Source organism: Aulonocara sp. 'chitande type north' Nkhata Bay, linkage group LG7, assembly GCF_057382095.1.
Source record: "Aulonocara sp. 'chitande type north' Nkhata Bay isolate Kocher_YH1m ecotype deep benthic linkage group LG7, A_spYH_male_GT1.1, whole genome shotgun sequence".
In the NCBI taxonomy this organism is placed as follows: domain Eukaryota; kingdom Metazoa; phylum Chordata; class Actinopteri; order Cichliformes; family Cichlidae; genus Aulonocara; species Aulonocara sp. 'chitande type north' Nkhata Bay.
In genome coordinates this window covers 48,247,741-48,274,554 of record NC_141350.1, presented here as the reverse complement: position 1 = coordinate 48,274,554, position 26,814 = coordinate 48,247,741, and the positions used below count along the sequence as shown (strand labels likewise).

The 26,814-nt window shown below is 43.3% G+C and overlaps 1 protein-coding gene across 1 annotated transcript; it reads left to right on the top strand.

Annotated features, from left to right (window-relative positions):
* Nucleotides 1-2,520: 2,520 nt before the first annotated feature.
* On the top strand, nt 2,521-23,113 carry prag1 (PEAK1 related, kinase-activating pseudokinase 1). Its single transcript, XM_086300913.1, has 6 exons — nt 2,521-2,743; nt 7,296-7,634; nt 7,722-9,442; nt 16,039-16,184; nt 17,297-18,060; nt 20,392-23,113. Exons 2-6 carry the CDS (start codon nt 7,371-7,373, stop codon nt 21,535-21,537), a joined length of 4,041 nt encoding a protein of 1,346 aa, XP_086157039.1. The 5' UTR covers nt 2,521-2,743; nt 7,296-7,370; the 3' UTR covers nt 21,538-23,113.
* The last annotated feature ends 3,701 nt before the right edge of the window (nt 23,114-26,814 follow it).

The following is a 26,814-nucleotide window of genomic DNA, read 5'->3' as shown; positions in this document are numbered from 1 at the left end:
AGGTCACTCATATCCTGTTTCTATAGGAATTAAGAAGGTAAGTCACAGCCAGGTGCTGCTAATAAATACACTTAACTGATTATCAGCTGGTGTAGGCGCCTCTGTAAGAGCAGAGGTTTTGGCAGTTTGCTAGTCTGAAGGTTTCAGGAGTGTGTAAACACAATGCTACAATATCCCTAGAAGTGGATGTCCCAGCAAATTTACCTCAAGGTAAGAGAATGCAATTATCAGAGAAACAAGAAAAAAAACATCTCAGGTATTAGTTATCATGTTAAATATTAAAGTTCACAACAGCGCAATTAGAAAAAAGACTGAACAAGTTTGACAAGTTTGGAAGAATTGCCAGGAGCAAGTTTCTCCAAAAAGAGCGTTGCAGCACATCATAGGTTTACAAAGCTGCATCGGAACAAACCTGGCTGAAACTGGGTCACACAGCAGGACAATGATCCCAGCGCATCGGCAGCTTTACAGCAGAAAAGAATCAAGGTGTTGCAATGGCCCAGTCAAAGTCCTGACTCCAAACTGGTTGAAATGCTGTAGCCAGGCCTTGAATAAAAGCCCTTAAACTTCAATAAACTGATGCAATTTTGGAAATAGCGAGCCAAAATTCCTCCGCAGCGATGTGAGAGACTGATAAAGTCACACAGAAAACAATTGCTTCAAGCTGCCTCAAGCTCCTGAGTCATGATGTGTACTGTTTTTCACTGGGCGCCCTGCTACTCAAGGAGCCACACCCCTTAGTGATGCTTATCATTAAAACTTAGTGAGTTATAAGTAAATGAACCCCTAACAAAGGGGATAATATGCTGTAGAAACCAACACTTTTTTGTAGCAGGCTGCAAACATGTTAATTCCTGTTGTAAAGTTGGGCATTTTAACACAGTAGTCTCAGGGAGAATGACTTCCTTTTGGGACCTGCCTCATGTGGTGATTAAAGGAACTCCAATTATCCTCATCCTTTTTTTGGTACATCTGCTTGACTTTTAAGAGGTTTCTGCTTGGATATAACATGAATTAGGAAGAATTGAGTGAAATCACATTTCCCCACACACTTGCTATTCAGACATTCGGTGTGGAAAACTTCTTGTAGTAATGCAGTGTTTCCGAGCGGTCCTATCCGTCTGCTGTGTTCCTCTCATTTGGATGTTCCCACAGTATCTCAGTTTTATATGACAGCCTTTCCTCCTGTGACTTTGCAAAATGACACTGCATGAAGCTAATGAAGATTCTCAGCACAGATACACTTCAGTACAGGAACAACACGTACCACCTCCTGTACGAATTTCATATAACAAAAGAAAAAACCTATACATTTTCCGTGCAATGCATTGTTGCCTGGGCTATGTCGAATAGCTGAATGTGCCTAGAAGCTTCTCACACATCATCCAGCGCTCTTATGCAACGCACCAATCTGAATTACCCCATTAGCAGAATTATTACATGTGCTGTGCTGCCAAAAATAGATGAAATGCAACAAACTCTTAATCCTCTTGAGAGGATTGCAACTCTTTCCAAATTCAACAGGTGGTCTTGTAAAAGATATCCCTTTTCCTGGATCCAGTCTCCGCTCTGCCACTTATGCTGATTGTCTTAGCTCTGCTATAAATCTTTGGTGAGTTTCAGGATACTGCGAGGGTCTGTGTCCAATCAATTCATATTCATGGATGTGTTCTTCACAGGCAATAGATCAGATCAATGGGATACTTGGATTTGAGGCTTGACAGATTGAGTACTGTTTTTTCTTAGATTTTTCAAGGAGCCATCAGAGTCTGTCTCCTTTGCTGTATTTATGTCCTACTACAGAAAACCAACATTAAATCTTCAAAAAACTAATTCTGGTGTTGTTTTAAACAGTACTTTCTTTTTAAATTAGTCAGGAGACAAGTGTTATTGCTCGTTTCAATGTCATTTCTTGATAAGATGTTAGAAGACACACTCAGTTAAAAGGTTAATCTCTATGGCTGAGTTCATCCACACTGACTGTGTTTGTCAGTCCCTGAGCTATGCTGCCAGTAATGGAAATCAGCAGGGGTCCAGCCAGGCTCAGTAGCAGCAGCAGTGTTTTTCTATTACTCTGTCACCGTGATGAACAGAAGCAGGCACAGTCCTGGGGGTAGCAGAGGAAAAGAGAGGGGGGGCAACAGAACTCCAGAGAAGCTTGTGTTGATCCACACTCTCTTTGCTTCAAAGGATCTCTTGATCCAGTCTCGGGGCTTTCTGAATAAACTTGCACAAGCCAGTGGCCCTTGGAGCCATGAAGTAGTGACCATCATTTGTAGCCTGAAGCTTAAAGTTTAAGATTAGGAAAAGTTGGGCTGTGTATTTTTAATAAATAAAACGTATATGTGTGTGTGTGTGTGTGTGTGTGTATTCTGTAAGCCAGCAGGAGTGTGGCCACTGGGCCGACTGCATAGCAGGCAGGCAGGCAGCAGGCAGGCTGGTTGGTTAGGAGCTCCTCCCACCTCCTTGTGCTCTCCCCCACGTTGCTGCAGAGGGCTGCGCTCCAGCACTCCACCTCTGCACAGTGCAACAGCAGCAGCACCAGCATGCCTGGCTGGAGCCGAAAACAGCCCGCAGCAGCGCACGGTCTCCTGCGTCTTTAACCTGTCCGTGGTGGAATACTTGAAGACAGACGGATATCGACATCTGTGAGAATCACGAGAACATTTGCACGTGTATTCATTATTTTAGGTCTTTTTTTTTTAACGCTTTTGTGTTACCAGGCAGGACGAAGTCCGAGCAGGTAAGCAGTCGGCGGATAACCTTGGCTACTTCAGCATGGTTTCATTGTAGGTGCCATTTATTTCCTCCCTCCCTTTATTTCCTTTGCATAGGCGACACCTGCTTCATCTGCTGAACAAAGTTGTTTCACTTGAATTTTCTATAGGCGTGCGCGTTGTATTATTCATTCAGGTAATAGATTTTTTTTCTAAATAACGCAATATTCTAAGGACATCGTTTTTCTTTTACATTTAATCTTCAACAACCCATCGCCGACCAAATTTGGCATGGCGACAGCAACGTTTACCCAAATCTTCACGCACCTCATCTAAAAACAGAATCTCAGACCGAAACACGTGGGGTGTTTACCGCAAGTCGAGCGGATGTTAAAGCTGATGCTCGCAAAATAGACCAATAATCTATCTAAGATGGGGGTTTAGAAGAAAGTTCACAAGTTATTTTAGGGTGGCGGGGTTGGAAATACCCCCCTCGTGACTGTGGAGAAACCTGGTTGCGCCCCCAGAATGAATGAACGGGGCCGTGTGAGTGAGCAGGCGTGACAAATGTTGCCCGAAAAGGGATTTGTATTCAAAGTGAGGGACTACACACTGAGGTGACCTGCTTATCAGACTGTGACGTGAACTAGAGGTTGTCCAATTATTTTGATTATGTACGAGTGGATGTGTTTTGTTTTTGTTTTGTGTGTGTTTTTCCCCTGTTTTGTGGGCCTGTCATCCAATTAAGTGTGCGTTTGCTCGCACGGCACAGAGCAGCTCCTTAAAAAGCAGTCAGTAGGACAAGTCGGTGGATTACAGTAACCCTAGACTCGAGTAATAACCATCAGATGACCTACACTTCATAGCGACTGTCTCTGCGCTTGTTTGCTTACGCGTACATGTGCGCGCGTGTGTGTCTGTCGGGGTATGAGGTGGGGTAGGGGGGGGTTGGGGGGGTGTCATGTGTGTATGTAGGTGGTTGACTCCTTGGTTATGCGCTGCTGCGTAAAGATTCAGGATTCAGACAAAGTGCATTCTCACACCCTGCTCATCAAAGGGAAAAGAACCAATTTTAGGTTCAGCGGTTGGTTATAAGATTTAGAATCTTTGAGATTACCTTTGGATCTGTTTGAAATATCAGTGTGTGTGTGTGTGTGTGTGTGTGTGTGTGTGTGTGTGTGTGTGTGTGTGTGTGTGTACAAAGGTCGAAAGAAATGAGGGCGGAGGCTTGTTAAGGTTTGCACAGTCTATATGAGGTGGTGGCTCAAAACTGTAAATTCCACATCCATCCTCAAGTCATTTTTCTAGCCCCCAGCTTCTCACACGCTCATGAGATATTCTCCATAGTCTGTCTTAGAGCAGGGTGATATGGCCAAAAATATTTATCACGATATATATTTGAAAATTTGCGATAACAATATAACCGACGATATAATTGATGCGAGACAAAATACAACTCCACAACATTACTAGCGCAAAAAGACAACCTTCCATTTATTTTCACTTAAACAAGAAGCTGGTTTTTATGTACATTAAAGCTTTATAAAAATGTAACAGTGCAAATGCAAATTCCTTGCTGAAAGTTTAACCAAAAGGCATTTCCAGTAGAAATGGGCTGACATATCCTGAGCATAACCATGTATAATATCCACTGAAGTTAAAAAGAGGTGCTTTGCAACATTAAACTGCAGTGTGCAGTACGCATTTTTCGGACCATAAGGTGCACGGGATTATAAGGCACATTAAGCGAAACAAAGCAGTCAGATAAATCAAACTTTATTAAACTCATTCTTCTTGCTTCCTCCACTTCTGTACCATTGATTCATTAATGTTGAATTCTCTGGCAGCTGCTCTATTCCCATGTTGTTGCAGTATATTAATGACTAACCTCGTATTGTGGATGGATTATCTCAGTTGTTCTCCTGACTGAAGTTTGGTCCGTTTACAGCATCCTGCCATGCGATTGCATTTGTCTCTAACCATGAAGAACCTTCACGTTAACTTTTATAAGTGGAAAAGTGTTAGTGTTCGTCCTCCAGCTTCACTGTTTATGTTATGCTAACATAGCTGTGTCGCTAGCGATCACGTAGCACATCATTATATACCAGCTAGCCCAACTTCAGTAACCCTACGAACGTCACTGCTGTTTAGTTTCCTGTCTTCATTTATGTTGGAAGTGATAGCAGAGCTGTACGTTTGAATTTTTTCAGAAATCTCTCAGTCAGAACATGCAATATCATGCTTAGGTAACTAGTGAAACTAGCGAGCTAACTTCCGCTAGCTTCCTGCTAACTTCTAACTCCGTTAAATGTAATAACTTTTGTTTTCATGGATGCCTGGAAGTTAAACTTTATAGTTACACCTGGTAAAGCAGCAATGCTGATCGTTTTATTAAAGATGAAAGAATTTAGACAGTTTTTAACTCTAAGTGATGCTGCAGTGTTGTTTGACCTGAATGATATACGGAGTTTAGGACCCAGATTACTCCCAGATTTAAGAGCATCTTAGTCCGACAAATATGACAATAACGACGGCCGCTTGCATGTTCTGCAAAAAAATGTGCTTTGTTGTGTATCTGACGGACAAACACCAAACCAGTTCCACATCACGGAAGTTGCACCATTTTTACAAACCAATTCTGGTTCATCTGTTTCACTCAACAATCGGCCATGTGCGTATGAAAACAAAGGCACTGCGCATGCGCGTTTTACTCCCATTCTATCGCGATATTTCATTTTCCTATCGTTGCCTAACATTATACCGGTATTACCGTGAACGGTATAATATGGCCCAGCCCTAGTCTGTCTTATATCGAAGGTACTGCTTCACTTTTCAACTTCTTGTTGCTGCGTGTGAGAGCTTTTACTTTTTTACTTTTAGCAAGGGGAAGTGAGAGAAATTGAACGGTGAACTTGAGAAGGTGTGGGGAATGTAGACCACAGGGTCTATCTCTGTTAAAACAAGTAGCTCTGACCATGCCAACAAGAGCCAAAATAACCAAAACCGTGTGCAGCTTCATTTGTGTCCCAGTGTTGCTATGCAAATGCAGACACGAGTGCCAGAAGTGGTCTCAGGTGAAAATCCTGCGTGGACGATTGCGACTCTCTTAGCAGAGACTAAAGTTGACTGGCAGCAGGTTTGTGCACTCGAGAACCAGTGGCCCAATAATCCCTTGCGCCTCTGATCAGTCATCTATCCGCATGACTTATGCACGAGGCTGTAAGATGTTGGCCAAGCTGCAGTTTCCTCTGTTGTCGCAGGAACGGTAAAACAAACAGTGAGCTAGCGGATGCCTTCCTGCATGAACTGAGTCAGACAGAACAAAGAAAAATGTAAACATGCATCTTATCTTTGCCAGCGGGACCACTCGTCATACCCTGTGGCATTACTGGGTCATAAAGCAAGAATTAACTGGAGTCTTAATAGGCCTAACCTCTATTAAGTATTTTTCAATCCATGGCTACGTTAATGCTTGATGTCGCTCTAATGTTTCTCTGTGATGAGTCGCAAGTTAGCTGAGAACTTTCCTCAGTCATAAGAGGAATTGTGGATCCTCCTGCCTCTTACGACTGTTTTCCAGCCGGTGCATCTTAAATAGCGAGCTAATGTGGCCGTATGTCACTGCATCACCTTGTTGAAAGGCAATTAAAGCTGTGTCAGGAGCATAAATAGAGACACACACCCCCACCCCGCTCCCGGCTGCGAGGAAACAAATGATCTCTCTGAAAAGGTGTTGATCTTCTCTCTGTCGGCCCAGTTAAACGGGGCTCAGCGAGGGAGAGGAAGGAGGTGCGTGGTTCAGTTGTGTTTGTGAGAGGTGTAGGACGCACATGTTGTTTGTGTGTTCATGTGTAGAAGAGAGAAGGGGGGTGGGGGGTCATCGTGGGTGTGAGATTCACCCTGGTGAGACTTGCGCCTTTAGACATTCCTGACATTCCGACCTCCGGGATGCTTGAGGCTCCTCCGTCTTCTGGTAGCACGCTGGGGGCTGCGGAGGGCTCCGGACGGCTTTTAAGTTGCCAGGCTCACATCGGCAAAACCCTTTGGTTGAACAGAAACCACATACCCTCTAATTTAAGAGGGCATGGGAACATGCAGTGCACGCAGGCATCAGGTCTTCTCAAGTTACATCCATGAATGACACTTGAGTCTTAACAAGTCTTCTATGGAGTCAGAGACACTTGTCAGCCTGGGCCTCCTTGTCTTTGAGTTTTTAAATAGATGCTTGAACTTTTCACTGTTTTTTTTTAAATATCTGTTAGGATTTATGGCAGAAGATCATGCATATGTTAGGTTAAAGGCAAAATTAATAAAAACAGTCTGATACCTTTTCTCCGGGCACTGCAAAAGAGATATGAGCTGTCAGACAAGAACTTAAGGGCTGGGTGAGATTTATACATCAATTTTTTTTGTTTTGTTTTTTGGGGGTTTTTTTGGTGACAAAGACATGTGGAATTATTATTATGACTTAATGTAATCACTTTTAGGCCATATGTCTAACTCAAAAACCTGTGCTTCATTCTTCTCTCTGCCTTTTACATGCTGCCCTACGACCGACACCCCGTGTCGCAAAATCAGCCATGACAGGTCATCCTGCATCTACCAGATACTTCCAGAGCCACCTCTGACCAAACCGGATTTAGCGAACCCAAGATGTCAGCGTGCAACGACTTTGCAGAACACGTGTGGAAACCCGGCTCTTGTAAGAACTGCTTCCACCCGTTCAGCGCACACAAGACCGTTGGCTTCCGGGATGGCGGCGCACCAGCTGCGTGTTTGAAGAGCAGCCCGGGAGGTGATGAGGAAGCTTTAGTGACTGCGCCTTCACCCTACAGCAAGCCGACGATAGCTGTGAAACCTACTATGATGAGCCTCGACACCAGCGATGCTGCAGATGTCAACATGAACATTGAGCAGGTGAGCCTCTCAAATGTTTCCATTTTTTATTTATTTTTTTGTCAGCTGGATGTGTGTTTGGTAATGTGTGTTCATGTTTGTTTGTAGGAGGAAAACACAAAGAGCCCAACTGAGAGGCAGCGCCTCAAGCAGCTCTTAGACCTGTCGTCTCTTTACATTGATAACAGCGGCTGCAATAAGGCCCACAGAGACGCAGTTCTTCAGAGTCCCGACGCCAAGAAAGACTGCAACAACTGCTTCTCTTTGACTCCCTTGTCCCCCACTATCCTGCCCACTGACTCTAAGATCATCAGCAATATCTATGTTACCCAGGAGGAGGGTCGAGGTTCTCAGAGTTTAAAGAAAAATGCCAATGAAGACTCCTGCAGGCAGCAGAATAGTACATCCGCTCTCCGAACCAAAAGCACTTTTAATGGAAATGTTGTGACTACCAGGTCGAATTATCAAGAATGTCAACAGGCAGCTGTGGAGATACCCTTTTCACTGGATATTGTCCCTACTAGCCCTGCCACAGTCCACAGCAATGGTATGAGCAGTGGGAGTGCGACGGGTGTTACCACAAAGACATCCAGCACTTCTACCACTTCCTGTGTGGATGTTGCTAGCCCTAAATCTCTTTGTCACATCCTGTCCAAACAGAGCAACCTATCAGACTCCTCTTATTCTTATCGTAGCAGCACAGATTCACTTCCTGGAGGCTCAGGCTCAGGAGCAAGAAAAGACAGCTCGAAGAGCCCCCAAAGCCCACCATCTATGGGTAGCCCACAGTCAACTCCCACCTTTTTCAGTGGACAGAAAAGCTCAGAGCCAATTTATGCTGAGAGCACTAAGAAAAAGCGCAAGCAGCAAGAAAACGGACTGCAATCTCAACCGGAGTCCCCAAACCAGACTGAGGAGTCCCTAAGCTCTGAGCATGACCTCTCAGGAGACAGTCAGCGGGCCACCATCACTGTAATGGCTGCTCACATGGAGGAGAACAACAGAACTTTCTACTTGAGCAGCCCGGATTCGGCTGTTAGCACCCAGTGCCACTTCAGCCCCACGGCTCGTAAAGACCAGAGCAGTCCTGCTTTCCGTTGGCCCAGCCCCAGCCACAGCATAGGCTCTCTTGCTACAGAAGTAGGCTGTGCCCCTACTCTGCACCCCAAGCCCCAGTCCAGCCCACCAATTCCTCCAAAGAGGAACACCCGCTCCCCAAAACTGGGCACCTCTAGCCTCTCATCGTCCATGTCTTCTCCAGTCCCGCTTCCTGAACTTCCCAGACTACTGACCTCCAGCCTCTCTCCGTCTGTTTCATCTCCCGTCCCTCTCACTGAACTCCCCATGCTTTTCTTCGTCTCTACTAAAGAGGTCACTGCTGAGAACCAGAGCCCAGCGCCCGAGCGATGGCACAAGCCCCACCACCACAGCTCTGGCTGGAACTGCCGCATTGAGGAAGAGGAGGAGGAGGAAGAAAGAGACCGGAAAGAGACTGAAAAGAAAAAGTTAGCCGCCAGTGCTGAGGCAACCTCTCGGGTGACAGGCGTAGTCAATGGTGCTGCTGTCTGGAAGGAGGCCAGGGACTCGAAGGCCCACAGCGGCCCCCCTCCGCTGACAGAGCCAGGCACGGCCCCCCCAGCTGCCACTAACAATGGTGCCTATCAGGGGGAAACTAAGGGCAACGGCGCAGAGGCGGAGGGCAAGCATAACGGGAGCATGCCGGCAAAGCAACCGTTGCATGGTGGCTCATCAGAGCCGCTGGCACCAGGGAAGGGAGCTACCAGCCATGACCCCAATCCACCGCCTCCCCCACCCAAGAAACTGCACAGGTAAGAATAGCAAAGCACTGTTTTTGTTTTACAGTCACACATTTGGTTGACCCTTGAACAGGACAGAGCAGCAATGCAGCAGATCTCAGAAAGATCTATGACTTTTTTTTTTATTACTAAATCTGCTTTTTCAGTTAATCGTGTTGTCAAAAGCAATGGCAGAATAGCAGCAAGATGGCTGAGCCTATCTGAGGCAACGACACTGCTCCATCACTCATGTTGACCAACAAACACAAAATATCTCAGAAGGTGTTCACTAACTTTGTTCAGAGTAGCTGGAAAACATCACAGGCACGAAATCCTTTTAGCTGATCATCTAATATCCAAACATGTAACACAAACAAATGCACAACGTGGCTTAAGGACAGGGGAACTGAAATATTGTTTATTCAAAGGCAGCAGTGAAAAAGTGTGATAGATACTGCATTATATGGAGGTAAGCTGTTGACATACTGTAATACAGTTTAACTGTAACGCAGGTTTATCACATGTGGATTGCCTGTTGTAGCAAATACTTGTTCTATTGTTTTGTCTCAGTGACTTGCATTAGGATTTTTGGGACTGTGGTTTGATTATATTATTTAATTTAGCACTTATAACATCCACGTAGGCCTAATGTAATGCTCTCCACAAAGGCAGTTCTGATGCATTTATGTCATGCAAGTCACTATTCGGTGTCTGTGACCATACATATGTGCAGATACAGTATCTAACTGCAGTCATTAGTGTGAAACTCGCAGTGCCTTCTCCTTTCATAGCATCATTATTCAGCCTCCATTCTAATGCCTTGTGATCATTCAGACTCTTGCAGAATATTCCTTAATGCACGCCTTGTTCTATTCATGCTAGCAGCGTGACCTTTTTCAATTGTAATTAATGCACAAAGTACGTCTGTTAAGTAGCCCGCTGCTATGTCAAGTTACTGTAAATTTGTTTTGGCTGCACCACTGTAGACGATGAATGCAAAAAGCATTTGTAGTACTGTGGAAAACTCTTGAGTAGCCCTTCCTTTCTTTATATTTTAATAGAAAATTGGGAGAAATCTTTAAACATGCATGAAAATACAGTGTGCACAGCAAAAACGAGCCTTATATAAAAGATTTCTAACAAGCGTGAAAGCCAATATTTATTCATTAACACAGCCTGAACTCTCTTAGGCACGAAAGTAGTCTTCAGGAATAGTTCTCTGGGCTTCCTGGAAGACTGTCGAAGCTCTTCTTTGGATGTTGGTGGCATTTTACTGTATTGTGGTTGGGATCTTTGTCAGTCAGATGCTAGTGGGTCCAAATCTGATGGCATTTTTCTGTGTTCATAATTCCATCAGTTTTGACAAGATCTACAACACCCCTGGCTGAAATGCATGCTCGAACCATGACAGAGCCTCCACCATGTTTTTACAGATGACTGTAGCCAGTCACTGTTCTGCATCTCTCCTTATGTCCTTGGTACATATTGACAGTGGTTTGAATCGGAATTTTCACATTTGGATTAGTCGCTCCAAGACCTGATTTTCAGTCAAATTCTTATGTAAAGTGACATACCTCCACCTTTTTCCCCAATTTCCTTCTGCATGAATGGCTTCTTGACAGCCACCTGTCCACTAAAATTATTTCTGATGAGGCTTTAGTGAACAGTACTTTGGATCAACTAAAGGCTCAAATACATCTCTCAGCTCCTTTTCAGGACCGTAATAGATTTTTCTCACTCTTTAAAGACATGAGTTTCAGGTGCTGTTCAGATATTTTAAGGACACACTGCACCACATGCTGAGAAGTGCCAAATTCAAGCTGATAGCTCTCTGGGAATCACTTTGTTGGTGCGAAAAATACTATTGTATGTCTGTCAAAATGTGTTATTTTTGTGAGTTTCATAGATTCAATCAGCTAAAGGAATGGAAACAAATTATGTCTGTAACAAAGATCCAATTTAAAATGGGCCCCCTGGTCAGTTTTCTCTTATATGTAAAAACAACACTGGTTCACATCCTTTGTGTTAAGAGCTTTTTTCATCCTTCAGTGATTCATAAGTCCGTGTTAAGAGGTTCAATAAACAAAACCCAAAAAAAAGCATTACTCAGAAAATGGGCAGATGCAAGGACTAGACTAAATATGATTTTTTTTTTAAAGCAGCCACTATCCAAAGAAAAACTTTGAAAAACTTCAGAAAGCCCAGAGAACTATTGCTCAAGACCACTTAAAAAACATTCCAAGAAAATCTGACTTCTTTGAAGAAAAATATAAAGAAATGAGACCAGAGGTGAAATTTTCACAGTACTGTGTGTTTGTTTGTTTGTTTGTGTGTACGATATTTCTGCTGAAGTCCACATGCTGGTCATTTGTGTGGCTTGATAATCACGTTTTATTACATCATGTGCTATATATGCAAAATGATGAATGCTCCTCTTTGCACACTCCTGGTTTTACCAGTCATATGTAAGCTATAAAAAAATGCACAGTTGCCTTAAACTGAAGTTGCGTGAGTCTAAGAATACATTGTGCTGTCTGAGTCAGTTTTCCAAACAAGAAAAAGAGAAGAGGCTCTGTGTTGAAGTTATTAGAGCATCAAATGAACCCCCTCCCCCCTTAAAATAAACTTTGCTTTGTCTATAACAGTGCAATGAGGTGCAAGCCACACACACACAATGTGACTTCCCCTACGTAAGCACGCGTTTTCTCATCTTGAGCTAGATTCGGCCAAAGCTCAGAAGACGACACAGACCGCTGATCACATTTCAGTGGGGCTTTATGTTTGTGGTAATTCTAGGAAGGAACCGTTTTTGCTGTTATGACATTGCCAACATTCTGCGCTGATAAAAAAAAAACCTTGTTGGGACACATGTGGGAACACGCCTTTACCCAGTCAGTGACAGCTCTCACTTTGTGGCATTCCAAGTTTATCAGTGGGTTTAATTTGTTTAAGCAGTAAGCGACCCTGGTCACTACTGGAGACACAGTACTGGAGAGTAGTTCCACATTCCCGACTCAAAGACATGAGTACACGTCCCCTTTGAAGGAGCATTTTAAAGTTCTGAATCATTTAAAATCCACAGATGGTTTAAAAGAATCTGGCTCTCAGAGCCTTTGATCACGGCATAAAACACCAGATTTTGCTCTTTAATTCCATGTAACAGGTCATCCAATGGATTATATGTCGGGTCGGGCCTAGGAGGTGTTCGCTTTTGTGCATGTGCCTACGTCATGGATGAGTGTGCATGATTAAGTAGCCTACTCCTTAACAAGGAAGGCGTGTCAACTGGTGTGTAAATGTTGCCAAAGAGGGAGGGGCTTTAGTGAACAGATTGCTGCCCCCCGGGGCAACTCCCAAACTGTTCCAGCCTGGCGATCAGTTGCCACAGATAGAAGTAGATTTTATAGATCAGCATTGTGGACTCAACTTGACTTGGGTTTGAATTGGCTTCGCTCTGTGATCTGCTATTCCAAGATTTGCTGCCCCTCCCTGCACAAAGCCTTCCTGATCCCCTTTCTGCTGCACAACAGATAGCATCTTGTTGCAGTCTGGCAGACTTGAAGGCTTTTCTAAAGTGAACTCGTAGGTGAATGAAATTAGAAATGTGGGCGCTTTAACTCCCCGCATCTAATGGATGCTGTTGCTTTTCTTGTGAGACACTTTAAATACACACATTACTCGTGTGGCACCAGGGTTGTGTTACCTACACACGCCGTGGCTCTAGGGAGCCGCTAGCATGATCCAGGGGCATTTTGTACCAACCGGCCCAGCAAGGACCTCAGCATGAGGTAGGCACCTGACGACAAATTATTCTCCTGCATCACCAGTGAGACACAAAATCGGACTGCTATGTCATTAGGCTGGTGAAGAGTTTGTGTTTCAGGTTGCTTTTCTCTCTCTTTCTTTCCCCCCACATCTCCATCAGATGCCAAAATTTAGATGTAGCATTGCATGTGGTCAAATTTGTTTCCTTCCTCTTTTACAAACTGCCATTTGCTCTTCTTCTAATCTCATGTAATGTTTTTCCACTTTCTTGATCTAATTCTCTGTTTTAACAAGTCTCGCTGGTACAGTAGAAAGAAGTGGTAAGATGAAAAGCTTGATAGTTCTAATAGATTTTACATTCTTAGACAGGAGGAGCGACAGAGTTGCATTTCAAAGATTGTTTTGGGTTTTTTTTTTTAAAACACGTGAGCTGAGCGGCGGTGAATAAGAAAAGGGGGGGAAAGGCTGACAAATGATGACAAGGTAGGCCTGGAGCAGTCTGCAAGAGATAGCAAGGATTTGTGTCAAACATTAATGGATCTTTGGTTTATAAAACTGTACAGCCTTGGTAACTGTCCTACAGTCTTTGGAGGCAAACAATGTGTCTCTTTATTCTCTGTTGGAACATGTAGAGGTTGCACAACAGGCGGGAGAAAATATAACCCTGTGTAACAGAAATGCAATATACAGCTTTTTACCTCCTGTGAGTCTTTATATTAAAGGAGGACATGAGATATTTATATTGTCCATAATATCACAGAGATAGAGTTCAATCCGTTCCTCTCTGGCAGAGACTCATAAAAACTAACACTGCAAGCTTTGCGGGGATTGTGTTCATTGCATGGTGTGTCTGCTACCACCTCTGCTTCCTGCAGCATACATAAAGGAGGGACGGTGTATTATGAATTAATCGGGTGTATTCTTAATACTCTTTAACCAGCTAAGCCCGTGACTAAAAGATTACATCTCTACATGAAATGGCCCTGAAAATCCAAGTATATTTGTACATGGGTGAGCATGTGACCTTTTGCACGTAAACATACAAAGCGTATGCATGCTTTCGCTCCCACTGCATCATTTTATGTGATTACCACAAAGAACGTCCTAAGTAAGAGTCGGGAAGTGAAATCAGTTCAATTAGGCTAACCTACAACAACAACAACACTGCTGCAGTTTGGTTTATGTCTCATTTTACACTGTTACACTGCTATCTCTAGCTAGTTGGCTGCAACGCCAGTCCGATTCACTGGGGCAATAAGATAATCTCAAGTAAGCTTTGTTTTTTGCTGGAAAGCTGATCAGATCTACTCAGAGGAAATGAGAAACCAAGGTTATTAATAGATGTTTAGTCTAAAATCAGACATTCTAGTCACGGTGATCTTGGAAAAAATGTTGTCTTTTGGTGCATAATGTGCATTTTATACAACACTGTATAAAGTGTGTGTGTGTGGGGGGCTTTTAAATTAAATTAAATTCAAACTGCAGATACCAAGTGTTCACAGCAATAAAAATCTTCACTTGAAACATTTATGTGCATTTAATGGAACAAACAATAATGAGGACAAATATTGTACCACCCTAAACGCTTGTATCTCCTTCCTTGCGTGCCTCTCCTAAAGAAGCTTGCTTATCCATGCTCATCCTCCAGTATAAATCAGTGCCGTTATTTTTTTTCACATAGGAAAATCTCATGTTTTGGATACAAATCGGAGAGATCTAGACCGAGACATGCACGGGCGCAGACATGCACATTCGCTCATAATCCCTGCGCTCATTACCATTTCTCCTGCGCCTCAGCGTTTCCACTGCCTTTCATCATGGCCTCTTTTGTCTGTAAAATGATAGCGAATCCTTTAGCTAACTACCAACAGAGAATACCTAACCCTTTGTCTCCCCCCTGTGCTTCTCTCCTCTGCTCCTCTGTTTTTTCTCCTAATTTATGGTGGAACTGAAGTCAGGGGCCGGCAGATAAATGGATAGAGGAGTCATTTTGTGACGGAGGAGAGGACGGAGAGGGGCAGATGAAGGGGAGGGATGGGACCCTGCTTCCCTGAGCCATTAGCAGCTGTAATGAGAAGAGCGAATAGCTGTCAGTCACCCTAATTGGTCAAATTTATTAGAAAGTGTTCATGAACAGTTTTCACTAGCATTATAAGACGCAGTCACGATGGTTAGATGGTCAGGTAATCAGGCAAATGGACAGGAGGAACTTTGGTTGTACTTTGTGCTTAAATTTGTAGCCTTTAGTTGAAGCTATATTTGGGAACCATAGTGCAGTTTTTAAAAAGATTATAAAAAACCAGAGAGGTCCTCGCATTTATTCTTCTTTTACAGATTTTAGTCGTTAATGTAACTCTGAGTCCCTAGCCACAAGCATAAATTAGGAAAATGCAACTAAATGTAGGGAAATCCAGTTTGCACCTATGCTCTTATTGCCACTTGTGGACACAGAGGGGCTAACGCTCAGCAGCAGTTGCTCAGTCTCACTTTTAGATTCCGATGTGATTGGCAGTACATTTTTCATCAAGGCTTGTTTATTGCAATTATGAGGCAACGTTGAATCAGGAAGCGTTGCACTCCTAACAAAGAAGTGAAACTTGACATGACTTATTCATCGTTTCATCTGAAATGATGTCGTCCTTCCCGCAGGTTTATTAATTGCATGGTGCAGGCGTAAAACAAGCAAGAGGAAGAGGGATGGTTCCACATTTACAAACGGGCATGCAAGAAAAATGCCCATTTCTGCTGCAGATCAGCAGATTGACTGCCTCGAGACACTGCACCAGGCCCTGTTGTAGAAAAGTAAATGGTAAAAAATCAAGTTGTGTAACATTATCTCTGCTTTTTTGTTTTCTCCATGACAGAGTGGGTAGGATGAGTGGCAGCAACATGGAGATGGACCGCTGTGGCCAACATGGGTCAGTAGAGAGCCCTACCTCGTCTCTACGGGGCCTGAGCAACTCCAGCCTCCCAATGGCCTCCACTGACAACCTGGCTGCAACTGACACTGGTAAGCAGCTCATACTGAATCAGTTAATAAAAATAATAATAGCAGTAATAAACATTCGTGTAATCCAACTGAAACGAGCATGACATATCTACATGGCAATGTCAGTGAATTTTCTGACATGTACACTTGGGTATCCGTGGAAGTTGTTTTGCTCTTTTATGACTGCGAACCATAAAGGTGCACTTTGTTCAGAGTTAACCTGAGCAGCAACATCGAAACAAGGAAAGGAAGCTCTGCAGGGATTTACAGTTAGTGGCTGTCAGCTTGTCCCTGGTTCCTTTTTTCGCATGCAGTGCACATGCAGTTTGTTGTAACGGGTTCATTAGTTCACGTTTTTCACGGTCTTCTAGCCTGAGACATGGCTCAGAATGAGAGGCATCTGTCCTCGCGTTGGAAACTGTCGTCATCCTTCACGTATCAGCTTTAAACCTCGGTGGCACTCAGACACTTGTAATTGCTGCAACTTCCTGAGCAATGTTGTTTGAAGAGATAATTATGGACTCTGATAACGAGGGGAAAAAGGGCTCGGCTACATCCTAGAGCCACCCCCCACCCACCTTTACTGTCCACCCCCCCTTGCGAAAGCAGTTCTTGAAGACTGCACCGCACAATTATCTAAATATCTTCAGTCTTCTCTGGTGTAATGTCAGGTTCCAAGTTTAAGTCTTTAATTGATAAATGGTTCATAACTGGGTGGAAGATGTTTTGACTGTCACCATGGACCCTGGATTGTGGAAAATTTCCAGTTCTTCTGTAGAAACAAGGTATGTCTTTATATTATAGCCGAGCAGTGCGCAGTGACATGAGGGGCGTAGTAGATAAATCAGATTTGCAGCTGTCACCTGGGAATATTCTATCAGGGAATCCTGTTAAGGAAAATTAACTTAGAAGGACGCACAGACACAAAGGATACACTGTGTGAATCCACAAAGGCAGGAAAACGAAAGTCTGCCAAGAGACATTTCTCTCTGTTTGTGTCTGTATTAGTTTGTGTGCATGTGGAAGCCTGTAATTCCCAAGTTGACACAGTTTGTGTTTCATTGGTTATGTCTGTGAGTTTGGTTTTAATTTAATTGGTAGACCTGCTAACGTCTTTTTTTCTTCGTCCATAGGTTCTCAGGATGCTACACGAATGTCTTGTTCTTCTCCGTTTCCTAGAAGCCCAGTGGCTTCAGCTCCAGGTTCTCCTAACCCTCCCTCCATTACCAGCCCGAGTAAGCAGCCGCCTCCACTCCCAGAGAAAAAAATGGCCAGCCGCACCGTGTCCGCTCCCGACGAAAACGGAAAGCCTTTCGTTCGAGCGTACCCGCGCCTCCCGTTTACCGGCTCAGAGAGCAATGTGTGCCGGACCGCTGATGCCAGCTCCCGTTCCAGTTTGCCATCCAGCCCCGTTGATCCACGGCCCATTTTCTCCTCCAGTGAGTCTCTAGAACGTTGTCACGCCCCCCTGGGACGAGCCTTGAGGTCCAGGACGCTGGACGAGCCGGTCAAGACTCATGGTCGGCTGGGCGTGCACTGCCGAAGCAGCATCACTTGCTTATCTTCTCCTCAGCTCAGCGTGCCGTTCTCAGCTGCAGAACCAGGTTCAGCGCCAAACTTCGGCTCGAGCCTGCAGCTCCAGACCCTTCTGAGCAACATCGACAGTAGAGAAGGAGTGTACTCAAAACTGGGCGGGCTTTATGCTGAGTCTCTGCGGCGCCTGGCTCTAAAATGTGAAGATCACTTCACTCGCTCACAGAAGAACCCGCTGAGGTTTGAAGAGAGCAACTGGTCTCTGTTCAGGCTCACGTCTAGCAAGCCCAGCTGCAATGCAGGAGACGCTGTATACTACTCTGCCGCCTGTGCCTTAGACCCCAGCAGCTCCTACGCTGTAAAGGTAATCCCTAAATACTGAGCTTCATTTGCAAGTGAGAGATGTTTTACTTTCCAGGCACGCAACACACTCTGTGAGCACTTTATCAGAATTAACCCAAAAAGACTAACTGGGCAACCGAATGAACAACTAGCTTTTTGTTTGTTGTTGTGAGCACCCAAGCACTTTTTCTGCAAAACAGGGAAAGGGTGGCAGGTGTGCAACCTGTTATGCTTCCTGTCACTACTTCAAAATAAAAGCCTCAGTGCCGTTTTCTACACACCTAACATGAAAAAGCAGTAGTTCAGTTAGATTGTCAGTAACTGAACACAGCTTTGATGCACTGTTTGGAGAGTAAACGATAAATAGGGAGGTACTAAAAAATAAAAATGTAAATAACAGTTACCTCTGACTTCTTTTGAAGTGGGTTCTCATTAAAATGGGATTGTAGGATCATCAATACAGTACAGTTTACAGTATTCATATTATTAATAATATCCTACATAGTTTAAACAAGTGGTTGCCAATGTTTTTCATTGGATCCCCTAACATACTTCGAAACTATTTTAAAATAACATGTTTTATCTTTAAATATATATTCAGCAGAATTCATTTCAAACTGGTTTGGGCTACTTTTGGATGCCCCCAACCGGTCAAGGCAGATGGCTTCTAAAACTGGTTCTCCTGGAGGTTTCTTCCTGTTTTTCCTTCTAGCTGTTGCCAAGTGCTTACTCATAGGTGGTCGTTTGATTGTTGGGGGTTTGCAATAGGCTAATAGTAAAGTTTATCTTTCAGCATAAAGCACCTTGAGGGGACTGTTGTTGTGATACTTTTAGCAGCACTCTATTTATCAAATATTAATATCAAAGGATGGTGTCACCAACTCTACCCATTTATCCAGTATATGCCCTGTTAACACTTTCAACTTTACCTAGCTAGTCAGCTGCTAATCCATATTGCTAGCTAACGTCACTGCTAGCCATGTTTCAGAACAACAGTTTGCAAATGTATTCATAAATCAGTTTGATTTGAAATATTAACTAGTAGTGTCAACTCTTGGCCAAACATTAGCAAGCTGTATCTTTATCACTTGGATAGTTACTCATTCATTTTAATCACTTACACATTTTTTGGCTGCCATTTTTTTTTACTGCTTATCCATTACTTTTAGCGAAGTGTAAACTTTAAACTTTGACCACCTATTGTACTTGTATTCTTGGTTTTCATATAATGTACTTGGATTTGCAAGGCTAACATTTAAATGAAATGGAAAATTTTAAGGAAAACATTTGTTGTTAAAACTGTGCAGAAGATAACCTGCAAGTGTATAGTAACAGAGTCGGGGACTTTGCTTGCTCGTAACTGTCAGTTCCAGTTGAGAGAAGTGAAAACTTACAGTTGTCTGAGGTACAGTTGACCTAGTGGGTGTTGAACTTTTAAGCAGGTACTTGACAGTTTGAGGACAGGATGAGGAGCTTAAAACTGGGCAGCAGTCTTATTTGTTCTAAGGCTGCAGATGGGATAGCCCCACTACAGCGCAAACCTTAAAGGCATGTAATGCAAATAACGAGGAAGGAGGGTGTGGGTGATGTGATCTTTGCCCGAAAGTCATTAGTGCTGTACAATGTAGCAGCTGTTTGTATTGTGTGTTTTGCCACAGCCTGGGTGCCCAGACTCTTGCTTAATATCTCTGGGCTGATTAATCTTTACATTCCAGGCAGGGTTTACAGTCCAGACAAACCCTTTCTGTTGTCCAAAGCCAAGACAAACTTACTTAGAAGACACTCATCCCTGTGCTAACGATAATTTTGTACATTTAAGCAAAGTCAGTACAAAAAGTCAGCATGCTTTTTTACATGTAATGCTGTTTACTGTATTGCCACCTAAACCTTCTCACTAAGACGAGATCATTATTTTTGGGGGAAAAAAACCAGTCCCATCAAAGACTTAAAATAAATGTAATTTAATGGGAGGTGTTGTTTAAAAAATTTGATGTAATATTTCACACAGACCAGTTTGAGAATGGACACTGGAGGGCTGTAGTAGTTTATTTTCATCCCAACAGAATCTGGTACTGCTATCAACTTGCCAAACTGTGGTATAAAAAGTATTTTTGAGAAAGCTTTTCAGCTGAGGCTTGAGCTTACATGTCCATCAGGGGTGCTGATTTCACATGAATAGGAACAGGAACTGAATTAGCACTGACCTTGGAACTTAACTAACAAGAATTCCTTTCTTATGTTTCTTGGCTCCACTCCCTTCCCGTCTCTGGAATTTTCCCTCCCTCCCTCTTTGTCCCTTTCTTCTTTTCTGCTTCACCCCTTTCTCCCTTCCTTTGTGTACATACCTCTGCAGATCTGCAAGAGTTCAAGCATTGAAGCCAAACAGGGCCATCTCTACGGCCTGTCAGTGCAGCAGAGCATGCCTCCTCACTTCAACCTTCAGCAGGACTGTGGTCACTTCCTCGCCTGTGTCCCCCAGAGCATGTTGCCTTCTGATGAAGTCTCCCAGCCAACCACACCTGCTTCGCCACTGCCTCAGTCTATGCAGGGCCAGCCGGAAGACAGAGAGCGAGTGGTGGTCATCACACCTGAGATCCCTCAGCAGACGGCAGCTGACTTTGTTCGGGAGTGGGAGGCATTCCACAAAGCTCAGCCAGAGGTCTACGAGCGTCGCATATGCTTCCTCCTCCTACAACTCTGCAATGGCCTAGAGCACTTGAAAGAGCATGGGGTCACGCACCGTGACCTCTGCCTAGAAAATTTGTTGTTGGTACCTCATCAGCGCAGGCCCGCTCTGTTCGCTCCACAGACTGAAAACAGCTCCAGTAATGGTTCAAGCGGTGCAGAGGCTCAGCGTCACCTTCCCCGGCTCCTGATCAGTAACTACGCAAAGGCCAAGCGTCGCTCCTCGGAGGATGCCGTGTCAACCAACGTGGACCCTCGCATCAAACGTGACCACGCCAGGCTGGCGCCTGAGATCCTCTCAGCAGCCCAGTACCGCAAATTTGATGAGTTCCAGGTGGGCATCCTGATCTATGAGCTCCTCCACCAGCCAAACCCGTTCGAGGTCAGTCCAGCACTGAAGGAACAAGACTACCGCTGTGAGGACTTGCCTCCAATCCCCTCTGTCTCCCTCTATTCAGCTGGCCTCCAGAGGCTGGCCCAGCTCCTTCTCCAACCTGACCCCATCAAACGCATCCACATCCAGGAGGCCAAGCGTATATTGCAGAGCTTGCTCTGGGGACCGAGGAAGGACCTCATGGATCAGCAGTGGGAGAGACAAGGACAAGGGGGAAACTTTGTCGATGGATCCCGACACGAGGGTCTCCTTAATTGGCTCGACGTGAAAAGGGCGCTGCTGATGATGAAGTTTGCCGAGCGCTCGCTGGAGCCAGAGAGGAACGCAGAGCTGGAGGACTGGCTGTGCTGTCAGTACTTCTCCTCAGCTCACCCTCTGTCCCTCTGCCATACAGCTGAACTGCTCTACTCACTAAAGTGAAAGCTCACCTTATGGGTTAAAAATCCATGTGGGCGAAAACATAGTTATATGCGACTGTAGGTGCAAGAGAGACCAATGATGTCAAAGAATGGGATAAGGAGGCACAATCCTCTGGAGAAAACCCGCACCCGTGTATTCGATCGACTTCATGCACGAGATCCATGCGTCAAACTAGCCGTCCAGTCTGAACTTTTTTTTAAATTTATACCAACAGTATCCTGCGACAGTGAGCTTAGTATAAAAAAGACCTGTGAACACACCACTGATTTTGTAATAATCAGAAAGATTCTCATGACAACTAGAATCTGTTTTCATTTTCTCTCGCGCTCCCGGTGGATGCATCAGGGGGGGAAAAGAACATGGACAGTATTCATAATAATACACTTACCAAAGTTCATGTTTGGCACTGTGTTTTGTGTATTTATTATATGTCAGTGGAGACATTTATACGCGCTGACGACAGGATAGCAATTCATAACCTAATTCTGTGTCAGTAATGCTGTGTCGCACATACATGTGCAGCTAACTTTGTCTACATGTAACCTGTACGGCTAATTTCTCTGCTAATGGAAATGTGAGGTCACCTGCAGGCTTTACCGTATTGCACCTTTTACTCTCATGTTTTTTGTCATGGGCACATAGTGCTGTATTGCAGAATTACTGCAGGATTATCCTTTTTTTTTCTTTTTATTCTGTGTATACTTGGAAATGATCAACACAGCCTTTTGGAAAAAAAATACTACTACTGTTCTACTACATGCAGTTTTTTCCCTCCTTCGCTCAATTTTATTATATATTTAAATGTTTGTTGACATTTGTCACAGTGCCTTTTGTTCTTTTGTATTTGTTACAGTGACTCGAGCCTAATGTAAATACTCCCCACCATTTGTCCTTTGTGAAACTGGCCTTTCACAGGAACAATGTTTTCTTTTCTTTTCTTTTTTTTTGGGGTTTTGTACAGTGATTTGTAGATGATAATAGAAGTGAATGGGCCCAAGCAGGTCTTAAAAAGCCATGAATATGAGCAGTAGTTAAAAAAACAAGATGATATTTATGATTTAAGTTGTTATCTTGTAGTAGTCACTGGAATTTCTGTTTATTTCCATGATATTCAGCAGCAGCTGGGCTTTTTTATGTGCCATGAAAGCTTCAAGTTATAAATTATATTAAAACAAAAAGTGTGGCAACACATTAACAGCCTGCACGCAGGTTTTTATTCATGACCGACTGTTTCTAATGTGGAAGAAAAGTAAAACACGCCCTGAACTCACGACTAATGCATTATTGATTGGAATTATTTTGTGTGTGTGCCTCTTATTTGCATCTATCAATAAACTGCATATATTTTCTCACTGCAGGATGTGGTGTGTTGAGGTAGTTTTTTTCTTTGTTTTGTTGTACTTATCCATTTTAATGATTGGGCTATTAGCAGGTGCCGCTAATGAATATCTGCAAGCTGTTTGTGACAACTGATAGATACATTCCCTGGCCTTTTTATTAGTTCCACAACTGCTTGTTAACGCAAATATGGCAGCAGTTCTTTGCATTTAGGCACGTAGAAATCATTCAAACCAAACAGAATAAAGATGAAAGGTGATTTTTGAATTGAAGTGACTTTGGACATGGTTGTTGTGCCAGACGTGTTGGGCTGAGTATTTTAGAAACTGCTGATTTACTGGGAATTTCCTGCAGATCATCTCTAGGGTTTACAGAAAATGGTCAGAAAAAGAGAAAATATCCAGTGAGCAGCAATTCTCTGTGTGGAAATCCGTTGTTGATGCCAGAGTTTAGAATGGAATAGAACATTTCAAGTTCACAGGACAGCAACGGTATCTCTGAACGCACAACATGTTGAACCTTGAAGCAGATGGGGCACAGCTTCAAGGTTCCACACCTGGTGGACCACACAGCGTGCCACGCTGCCAGCTGAGAACAGGAACCTGATGTGACAGATCACACAAGCTACAAGATCGGGGGGGGAATACCTGCTCTGATGAGTCTCTATCTGCTGCCACATTCAAATGGTAGGGTCAGAATCTGCTGTAAGCAACATGAAAGCACAGATCCATCCTGCCTTGTATCAGTGGTTCTGCACACTGGATTACTTTGTACCAACTGATCGTTGTTTAAACACAGTCTACCTGAGTATTGTTTCTGTTCATGACCACAGTGTGCCCATCTTCTAATGGCAGCTTACAACAGTATAACGCTCAAACATGGACCATGACTGTGAGCTCGCTGTGCTGTAGAAATGGTCTCCTCAGTCCAACAGAGCACCTTTGGGATGTGTTAGAAAGGGAGTTTTGCATCAAGCAAGCAGATCTGAAGGCGTCACACAGGAAATAGAGGGTGTTTTTGATGAACGGGAGAAAACACCAGCCTTTTGTTATGTTGTTGTGTGTTTTGTGGATCCTATTACTCCAAAGTATGCTATGTAAGACTGTGTGAAACACATGCAAATTAACTAACTAACTCCGTACTGAAAAAAAATCCACAGCAGTAAACGATGTTGCAGATACCTCCTCCTATTGGTCCTAGCCTTTCTGTAGCTTGGCTGAGAGACTGTGCATAAACATAATAGGGAATTAACTTCTGTTGATTCTATTTAGAATAATTTCTCTATGTCTTGTAAACTATTTTTTGTGCAGGGACTAAAGCGCCGTGAGCAAATTAAAACTAGATTTATTTATTTTTTTGAAAAAGTAAAATAAGTACAGGATGAAAGGAGCCAAAAACTCCTGTCAGACAAAAGAGAAAAACATTTGCCGCTGTGGAAGACAACAGGTTGGTCATGTGGTGGAATCTCAATTTCAGTTGGGAGCCTCAGGCCAAAACAGACCCCAGACCCCCCTCCTTCCCCAAACACCCCCCAAACTCAATACCTCCCACCTGCTCCCCCCACACAGTGTAGCCTTCTGCTTCACATCACTCCTTCAAAACCACTGGCTGCTGCCTTGTCATAGGTGGAACTATGTTGCTATGGTGTTTTGACCAATGGAATGGCATTTCCAGGAAAGCAGTCAGTCTCTGTCTTCTTCTCCCTTTCAGTAGCTCACCAGTCCACACACACACACACACACACACACACACACACACACACACACTGAAGCAGCCTGTTGAGCAAGAATCTAAATAACCCCCTGGTAACAACAGCAAAGCCCCTTCTTTGTTTGTGCAGTGAACACCGGTCAAGAGGTTGCATTCTTTATTTAAGAGAAAAAAGGAATGCCAGCAAACTGTCTTTAGCAGAAGACATAAGAGAGTACAAAGCGGCTCAGCTCAGCTAAAATATGATTAAGGTAAAGATCTAGCTATAGTGAGGGGGAAACGATTTATATGAGTATTTAATTGACTTTAAAAAAACAAAACGCTAATTTACCAGTTATTGCTCATTTAACTCTAGAATGATTGTTTTGTTGGGGCCTTGACTAAAAGTTAAAACTAAAATCTGGTTATGCACTTTATTATCTCCTTCTGGTCTTTATACCTTAAGAAAGACAGAAAACCCATTCATAATGTTATATATCAGAGTGCTTACTGTATGAAGCTGCCCATTAAAAATATGCTCTTTTAACACTGAGGAGGATTGTTACATGCAGCTCAGTGGAAATGTGGGGCACATCTAGCATGGCCTTAGTTCCATTTCCCTATAGCCAAGAATCAGCCTCAGGTCAACAGGCCCACAGGGCTTTTTCACAGGACACATCTGACATACCACAAAGAAAGAAAAATAATAAAAGTTATATATATTATTAACATGTGTCATTTACTACAACTTTAATTGACCAGAATTGTTAATATTAACATTATGAGTGAAAATACTTGCTATGACAAAGGCCCATTCAGTATCTAATAAGTAGTAGTAATTCTAATCTCTGTACTATTCCAAGGTCTTTAACTTGAAATAGTCAGCACCTTTAGGTGACGGCTGTGGTGTTTTGGCGCTATATAAATAAAGCTGAATTAAATAGTGACAGTCACTGACATGGCATTGGTCTTTAATTAATCACAATGATATCAGCAACTCTTCATGTCACCCAGCTTTCCCATATATCCCAAACGAGTGATGCACACAGCTGCAGCTTCCTTCAGGTGTTTCCTGCGGAGCAGTTGAAGGACTTGCAGCCTGCTGCTGGAGCTAAATAGGAAGTCAGAGTAATTTTCGTCCTTCCCCACTTTAAGTTCTCACACTGACGAGCTCCTCAGTCCTTCACCCTTGAACGTGTTTTGTCCCACTTGCACTTCCTCTTCCATTATGTCCTTGCTGCTCTGCAACAATTCTATGAATCATTAATAAGAACATAAGGCAGCCTTTATGGCAATAAAGAATATTCCCTAAATCAGTAAGTCATTGTGAAAAGGGGGGCACTATGAAGAAATGCAAATTGCTGCTTCATCAAGGTCAATCTTTGGAAGTTAGAAGGTGCCGTCTCAATTTTAGGATGTGTTTAAATTTGGCTTTTTAAGACAAAAAAAACAAACAAACAAAAACAAATTTCTCTGAAAAGGTGCTTGAAACGTTTTACAGTTATGCACCTGGACTTTATCAGCAGTAGTAAACACTGAAACACAGAGGCATGTCTCCCCCCCCATTGATCCTGCATACACTTGTTTCTTGTGTAACTTGCTTTTACAGACTTCAAAATGCAAAAATCTATGAATTTTTTTGCAGTATTCTGACATCTAGTGGCTGAATTCTGTCATTACTTTTGTATTCAATGCTATAGTATTTTCTAACAAAATAATTTAGGCAGCCTTTTAACCTCCTGAGATCCGAGTAAAACTAAAGTATCTTTCAGTTTAACTTTGTCTACTACAGAGGAAATATAGTTTGGGCTTCATCTCTGGAGGATGTGTTTGAAGAATACAAAAACTAGCTCTAGAGCAAACACCAACTCTTGTGACAGAGGTATAGCATGACGAAGAAACAACACTCCAAGGATCCTGAATGGAAATCTTTGGCAGATGCCCATTACAAAGGCGCCAGACAATCAAAGAAATCAAAGATTTGGCTGGTGATTCCTTACATGTTTTTTGTGTCTTCATGCCCACTGAACCTAAAGTTTAACTTGGAAATTATGTGTACAAAACTTTCCAAATAAGCGCCCTGGGACATTTCAAAGATAGCTGCCAAAATTTACCTGAAGTAGTTACTGAAGTGTTACTGGGATAAACGTAGTTTTTAAAAGTCTATACATTATCTGTATCTATATACATCTCACTGGTTTTGTTAAGACATTCTGTGCCACACTAGCTTTAAAGTCACACAAAGAATAA